The 8,933-nt window shown below is 34.1% G+C and overlaps 1 protein-coding gene across 1 annotated transcript in view; it reads left to right on the forward strand.

Moving 5' to 3' along the window:
• The first annotated feature begins 4,830 nt into the window (after positions 1-4,830).
• The window catches only part of LOC106476000, a 9,056-nt gene continuing 4,953 nt past the window's right edge, over positions 4,831-8,933 (forward strand). The window contains exons 1-3 of the mRNA XM_022379986.1: positions 4,831-5,139; positions 5,812-5,955; positions 6,875-8,610. Coding sequence (XP_022235694.1) covers positions 4,836-5,139; positions 5,812-5,955; positions 6,875-8,610 — 2,184 coding nt within the window. The 5' untranslated portion in view covers positions 4,831-4,835. The remainder of the gene's footprint in view (positions 5,140-5,811; positions 5,956-6,874; positions 8,611-8,933) is intronic.

Here is an 8,933-nt window from a genome sequence, read left to right on the forward strand (position 1 = left end):
AAACTTTGATTCAGCATTGATTTGAAATATTATGTTTGGTAATGTTGTAAGTATGAGACGAAATTATGGTAGAAAATTAGCTTATTCTAAATTCTAACTGTGAGTAGAAGCGAATAATGTTATATAATTACATGAATATTATAATATATCCCTTTGTGTTTATCATACCTATCTCAACATAACCACGTCGAAAAGAGCCTGTAAATAAACCTATCTGAAAATATTTGGTAGGACAATAAATTCAGAGCATATAAGGTTTTATATAACTTTAGGTGTTGCCAAAATGCAAAATGGACAAAACTGCTTCTAGACGATGACAAGTAAAACCCTAAAGTTATCTTATTCTATACCCATACTACAATAATCCCGCGTTTCAGCTTCACACTATCGTCATTATCTGATAAAAAACCTAAAGTTATTTTACACCCATATTACAACAGTCCCGCGTTTCAGCTTCACACTATCGTCATTATCTGATAAAAAACCCTAAAGTTATTTTACACCCATATTACAACAGTCCCGCGTTTCAGCTTCACACTATCGTCATTATCTGATAAAAAACCCTAAAGTTATTTTATACCTATAACACAATAGTTCAGCGAAACCACTTTTGAGCTTCACAATCTTGTCTTGTTTAACAAAACCTGAAGTACGTATATTAGCTCATCTGTAATACGACTCAACTATCTACGTTAGTTTCAGACAATTACTTAAGAAGTCTTGGTGATGATGAAAAACAACATGACTAGTAAAACCTAATGAAAGTAAAAATACTTTACTGAAGTACATTTGACGTCATAAACTGAAATCCTACTCGTACACACACAATCTCTTGACATTTATGAAATACAATGTACTACAGAAATAGCAACATCTACTATAGGAGTAACTTGAACTGCATTTTATATTTAATCTACACTATCAAAGTTGCTTTAAAAATCGACAGTAATATATTAGCCACTGGCTATTAACTTACTTCTGGTTCTGTAACTTCATAACAAATGATAATTGAGAATTCTAATATATCATATCCGTTTTAAAGAAAGTGAATATAAACACGCTGCAACCTGTACAATTATGGGAATATAACATGTTTAACACAGTTTGAAAATATCATAAAATATGAACACAATTTATCAGAAACAGCGGTACATATTGAAGGAACGATTAGAACAAGCGTTTCTAGAGTGAAGTAACTCAGAACGTCTAACACTTGTTCCGTAGATTACAAAATCTTAAAACACAAAGCAGTGAGATTGTACTCCGTGCTACACGATGAGGAAATCCTATAGGTTCAATTAGTTTCAGTAACTTAAAACACGTGCTCATAGTTACCAATTAAGTTCAGTAACTTAAAACACGTGCTCATAGTTACCAATTAAGTTCAGTAACTTAAAACACGTGCTCATAGTTACCAATTAAGTTCAGTAACTTAAAACACGTGCTCATAGTTACCAATTAAGTTCAATAACTTAAAACACATGCTCATAGTTACCAATTAAGTTCAGTAACTTAAAACACATGCTCATAGTTACCAATTAAGTTCAGTAACTTAAAACACGTGCTCATAGTTACCAATTAAGTTCAATAACTTAAAACACATGCTCATAGTTACCAATTAAGTTCAATAACTTAAAACACATGCTCATAGTTACCAATTAATTTCAATAACTTAAAACACGGAATTTCTACTTATTTTCTTAAACATTTGCTAATTTTTAAATTAGAAATACACTTTAACTGTATTGATCTAGTGTTTTTAACTACACGGCTGATGTAGTTTGGCTACTAAAACAAAGTTTTAAATTCAGATAAGGTTTATCTCCTAGTCTTTGTCTGAATAGGTGAAAAACGGTATCCGGTATTCGTTAAATTGTAGAAATGTGACTTATTTACCCTCATCTATATATTATGATTAACTATCGTTAACGAAACGCTAAAAGAAAGTAGGGTTAGGAGAATATCATTCTAGACTGACGCACATAGTGTTTTTGATAATTTGAATTAAATCTTCCAGTAGTAGTAGTAGTAGTATGTGTTACATTTCCACAGACTTTGATCTTCCAATAGTAGTACGTGTTACATTTCCATAGACTTTGATCTTCCAATAGTAGTACATATTACATTTCCACGTCACATCCACAGAATTTGTTCAGTTTACAGTTCAGAACCATTTCTCTATAACTATTAGAGATTTTTTAAAAGTCAAGTTTCGTACAATTTTTTAATCTAATTTCATTCTCATTCGTATACCTGAATCCAGACTATTTTATAATTTATTTTATTATTTAATAATCAGGGTATAGAGACTTATGCTTAACTTAATTCTTAGCGTGAATTAAGTTTGTCTCATATCAAAATATTTTATTGATTTTCACGTGAATTGCTAATTGTGAGCGATTTCCACAAATAATGTACTATAAATTATTTCGGGAAGTGTTCTTATCCATTACATACTTCCAAGTTTCATCTGTTTATTTTTCGTACTTTATAACTGTATCCGATTTAGATTTTTTTTTTTTTATTCCGGCAACCCTGTATAAATGACCTGATGCTAAGATAGGGTTTCACTTTAGGAGCGGATTATCTAGTTTCAGCTGGATAGTACTGGTGTGGAGTAGTGTTTTGTTGTTTCATTCGAATCAAGATTACGTTACACATCCACACCCCACAAAAGCATGCATGGAACATGAATTATCCTATATCATAGTTACACGTACATAGTATAATATCAGTCATACGTGTATACGGTGTAAAGCTTCTATTTCAACAATATCAACATTACTCAAGGCATACGTGTATACGGTGTAAAGCTTCCAATACAACAATATCAACATTACTCAAGCCATTCGTGTACCCAATACAACAATATCAACATTACACAAGACATACGTGTATACGGTGTAAAGCTTCCAATACAACAGTAACAACATTACTTCAGGCATACGTATAAGCATGTATGTACCATATCAAAGTTTACACTACACTGACATGTACGACTTGTACCCGATGATGACAGAACCTTGTCGAAACATTGTACATTTGCTGTTATATTAAACTTATATTAAAGTTCTTCATTGGCCATTCAAGCCGTCTCTAAGCATTATCAGTGCGTCAAAGTTTAAATACAAGTATCAATATATCAGAACATCAATGGGTACACCACATACACGTTTATCACTACATCAAATGTTATATCATATGTCAGTGCATCGAAACTAGCATTGCATATAAACTCATATAAATATCTAATTACACCAAAAACATATACCCGAAAGACAGATAAAAAATGCAACTAACCAAATACATTGTAATCGAAACGTATTAGATGTGATGTAGCAACGTGTATCAATCTGTAGTCCCTTGTGGATATTCTGAATGATTTCATGTGTTACTTGAACAAAAATAAGCTATATGTGGATACGTTATTTAATTCTGTTTGTAGTTCTAAACGTCTCCGATCAGTGTATCACCGAATAAACAAGCCAGATTGCTTACCCGTTACCAAGTGATAACCGTCCTTGACTGTGACTATTGCCGGTCTTTAATTGGTCGACACAAGCAAGTGGCTCAGTTGATAAACAACAGTATGTGTACATTAGTGAACGTTATATATATATTCGCCTAGTTCCACACAAACACATACATGAATCTATCTTGTAGAATGGTCAAATCCTTTCAGAATGATTAATTAATATACAGAGGAGTTTAAAAATCAGAGTTTATCATAGTGTGGTGATTAAACTATTTGTGGCTGAAAAACTAATAATATATAAGTTCACAAATACGTTTTTATCATAATCTGATCAATAAGATACTCGTACGTTGACCGAGTTACAAGTTACTGCTTTATCTAATCCTCTGGAGCTGGCTGATAATTAGAATTTATTTCTTCCTATTTCATTTATATAAAACAACATTTAAGTGGTAAATCTCATGAACAAAATAAACAAAACAGCGAGAACAGTGTCAGTTATTATCTTTGCACAAATTCAGTCAAATTATGATTTCAAGTGATTTGCAGTTTCCACGACTTCAAAGTAGCGAATCTGTGCTTATTTATGCTACAATTAAAGGCGAAAATAGGTTTTATTACAAAGTGTATTTCAATACGTAAGCCACATTTTATGCTAACACTAACGAAAGATGAGTCAATCCGATGTATGTTTATAGGAAGCCCATGCAAGCTTCAGTTGGAGAGTATAAACTTACAGTAAATTAATAACATTTTATAGTTACTGTACTTACGTTTAGGGTTAGGACATAAATATATCATTAAGATATTGATGAATAGAGTAAATAAATTTAAGTAATATCTTTTTCCATAAAGGAAATGTATCGATATTTTAGTAAACTAATAAGGTTACTATAAATTAGAGCAGCTAAATTTGGGAAACGTAATTCCCAGTGGGATCGAATTAGTAATAGAATGTAGATAATGTAATAAACGTATAATTAGCTGTTTACGTTCCAAACTCAACGTACTACATACTGCTAGTTTTTATGCTGAGGACATTTAGGTTAGCACAAAACTTCTTAATTGTGCTGAACGCTTGTAGATTAAATAGATATCATATAACTTGTAAGTTTAAGCCTCGGGCTTATTCAAAATAATTATTCTGGTGTATTAACCTCAATAACTTTCAGGTCACTAATGCTATAATGTTCTAAGATTATAGATTTAAATGAATAATATAGTATTTTGAAAAATAAATTTATTTGGATAATATCGATTAATGTAAATGCATAATATTTTAATATTTTTAAAGTGATCTGCAGTTCAGTTAAACACGGTGAATATACACGACTACTATTTTTATATCTGTTTAGGAGACATGATGAAAGAGCAGACACAGACAAAATCTTCCTGTTTAACCGAATCCAAAAAACTAGAGGAAAATGATGAGGATTCCGAGGGGTTAGACTGGGATCCTGAAGATCTTGCTCACATACCTGAGCCTCCTAATGGTGGATGGGGATGGATAATCGTACTAGCATCCTTCCTCTGCAATATGGTTGTAGATGGGGTTTCGTATTCCTTTGGAATATTCCTCATGGACTTTGTGAGTTACTACGGTGCTCCAAAAGGCAAAACAGCCTGGATCGGTTCACTTCTGTCAGGAGGGTATCTTAGTTCAGGTAAAGATTTTACAGTTTATGTTAAACTGTTTTGTGTGTATTTGAATAACTTTTTTTTACTATCAGGAAGGTATCTAAGTATTGGTAAAATAAAGTTTTACTGTCAGGGATGTGTCTCAGACCAGGTAAGGTTTTTATTGCTAGGGACTAAAGTAGGTTAAAGCTTTTACTTTCAGAGAGGTGCTTAAGGTCTGGTAAAGTTTTATTGTCAGGGAGTTCCTTTGGTCTAGTAAAGTTTTTATTGTCAGGGAGTTCCTTAGGTCTGGTAAAGTTTTTATTGTCAGGGAGTTCCTTAGGTCTGGTAAAGTTTTTATTGTCAGTGAGTTTCTTAGGTCTGGTAAAGTTTTTATTATTAGGGATATTAGGACTAGAGCCGTATCAAATCAATTTGTTAGGTTGTGGAATGAAAGAACAGTCACGTTTTAATCTTTATTAAATATTACTTAAAAATGACACATTAAAACGTAAAAAATAATATTTTTGGTTATGATAATCATTGAAATTACTACTCAATGTCATGAAATACACAAATGTTAAAATTTCTTCGTTAAAGTACATTTTAACCATAAAGATTATATTAATATTAGACTCCATAAAAATCGTTACTAAATTCAAAGTGAAACCACGAAACGTAATATTAACAATTTTTCTTATCTTGTTCTTCTTACCTAGGTGTTTTCGTAAGTGGCTTAACAAACCGATTTGGCTGTCGGCCTGTCACCATTGCTGGAAGCCTGATAGCATGCTTAGCTTTTCTACTGAGTACAGTGGCCCCTAGTGTTGACGTGCTGATGTTCACCTATGGCTTCATGGGAGGTGAGCAGATCCTAAGACTAGTTGAATAGGAAGTGACTATGTCCACGTACAAAAGAGTTGATTCTCTGATGTTACATCTGAAAATTTGATAGTACAGCATTTAATTTTTCTCATATTAGGATATCAGAGAAAAATAAAAAATAATAGTTTTACAAATTGGAAATAGCTAAATGCTTTATCTGAAAATATAATCGAAGGTAACTAAATCACGTTCCAGCTCATTTATACGTGTGGGAAGTTGTGTAAGTGTAAGCTCCTCTTTCGCTATTAACGGCATTTATTCTGTTGCTACGTTAATGTAACATATTTTCTATTGACATATATCAATTCTTAGCACCATACTCACTGTTGATACTGTATGAATGTGTTAATGTTGATGGTACATGGATGCATCATATTTAGTGTTAATATACAGTTGTAATAAATTTTATGTTAGTATAAACAATGTAGTACAACGTTTATTGTTGTGTGAAACGAGTTTGAAGGTCGAAAAAAGTTGCTGGATTGTTGAATCTTTATTGTTTTTTAAACATTTGTGTTTGTAAGAATAAATAATGTAAAATGGTTGGTGTTACTTATACATTTCTATTGGCTGTTAGAAGTATAAAATGGTTAGTGTTACACATTTTTGTTGGCTGGTAGAAGTGTAAAATGTGTGATATTGTCTATTCTTCTTTTATAAACGTACTTAGTGGTCAATTGTAGAAGTAGGTTATATTTGCATAATGTTGATTCTAATATTTTATATAATATATAGTGTTAAACGGTAGAAATAAGAGAAGGAGAATGCATTCAAGTGAGTGACATTGTTATTATTATCAGAAACTGATGTACACAATAATGAGATGATACTGTTGTAAAAGTTAAAAAACGCGTTCCAGACAGTTTTCTATATTTAGTGATATCATCTTCATTTCAGGTATCGGGTTTGGCCTTATCTACCTTCCTGCCATAGTTAGTGTCAGTATATACTTCTCCACTAAGAGGGGCGTGGCTACGGGAATCGCCGTATGTGGCTCAGGGATGGGAGCCTTTGTATTTCCCCCTGTATGTCAGAAATTGCTCGAAACTTACAACTGGAAGGGAGCAGTCCTCATTCTAGCAGGCCTATCATTAAACTGTGTTGTTTTTGGCGCCCTAATGCGACCTCTAGGGCCTCCTCCTCCTCGTAATGTTAAACCGCTGTTGCAAAGGATTGCTGAAGATAAAGAACGCCAGAGGTCAACTTCTTTGTACAACAGTCAATACATTTTAGTGCAGCGTCAAGATGGTACTTTTGAAAAGTTTCCATTACACCACCGAGAGATCCGTGAAGATTTTTCCAAGATGAACATGAACAATGAGCCTGGAGTACAGTCCAACCTTTATCTGGACGATGTCTCCACTTACTACCCAGAGCCTCCACTGTCCACTCTCTCACCCATTGAAGAGGCCAGAAAGTCCCCTTCAAGCTCTAAAGAAGATGACAGTGAAACCAAAACAACCACTACCGGTAAAACGTCTTCAGATACCACTGAACAACGATCACGTAGCTTGAATGACCTGTCCACACAACTCCTTTCCGATGAGAATCTCATAACTGTAGCTGATTCTAAAGCTGTTGACGATGATACTCTCAATCAAAATGAACAATATGAGGCAGGCTGTCCCAAGAATGAGAAAGTAATAAAGACAGACATTTTACCTTCGGCTTTGGTCAACCAAATTGCTAAAGAAAAGGGAGTAGGTCTTGGTGATAACACGGCAAATCTATGTCTTAGCAATCTTGCTGTAAACAACGACAATTTAAATAGACGGCGTTCCTCCGTCAGATTTGCAAGTGGCTCCCTCTATCCGGCTAAAAGTCACAGTGAAATGTTAGATGGTATGATAAAACGATTAAGAGGTGGGCATGTAACTACCAGCGGTAGTAGAAGGGCATCTTTAAAGCCTCAGTCTTACGTGGTCACATCAGGAAGTAGCCGAAGGTCATCACTGAGAAGCCGTAGGTCGTCAGTTAGGTATGACCGACGGGAACTAGCACGCCCTCTATACAGAAAAGACGTTTTCTACAGTGGAAGCATTGCCCATCTGTCTCAGTACATTAATTCTCAAAGGGATGTCCGCTCCTTTGTCGCCAGTGTGACATCCATCCCTCGCAAAAGCAGCATGGTGGATACTGTGCCTAGTTTCATTGAAGGGAAGACTGGAGGATCTTGCACTTGGTTCCATCTTCCAAGCAGCTTTACTAGCGTCATAAGGGAAGTGTTAGATTTTTCACTATTAAAGAATCCCATTTTCTTCGTGTTATGTTTGTCCAACGTCTTCGGTATGATGGGGTTTTACATCCCATTTGTCTATATCACAGATAGCTCTGTAGTTAAGGGCATTTCTCGGGAAAAAGCAGCTTTCCTGCTCTCAATCATTGGAATCATGAATACTTTGGGAAGGCTTATCTTTGGATGGATAGCTGACCGTCCGAGAGTGAGTGCGCTTTTCGTAAACAACATATGTCTGACGCTAGGGGGCATCAGTGTTTTCATCGTCCCATTCTGTCCATCTTATATAACAGTCGTGGCTTCCTCAGTATGCTTTGGACTTTTCATCTGTAAGTACCTGTTGTTTATTTGTTATAATGCTATGGTATGTAAAAGAAATCAAACAATCTTTATTTACCAAATACATCGACATCTGATGATTAGGACTTACTCGAAATAAATATTACAGGAATTCCCAAGTCTTTTTTTTTTTATCTTAGAAAATCCATATTCTAAAGAACAGGGAACTAGGTTAAATCATATTTGCTCCGAGTTTCTTGGTGATAAAATATACAAATGAAATAAGTTTATGCGTTATTATCATATGTTTGGAAGCCTGTCTCATATAATAGGGAACATTCCTGTCGAAATCGAATTTCTGTAAGAAAGTTAAAAACATTGATGGAGAGTACCACATCTGTCGAAAAAACAATAATTTAACCTGTGTCACACTCAAGTATT

This window comes from Limulus polyphemus, unplaced genomic scaffold, assembly GCF_000517525.1.
Source record: "Limulus polyphemus unplaced genomic scaffold, Limulus_polyphemus-2.1.2 Scaffold9606, whole genome shotgun sequence".
Taxonomy (NCBI): Eukaryota; Metazoa; Arthropoda; class Merostomata; order Xiphosura; family Limulidae; genus Limulus; species Limulus polyphemus.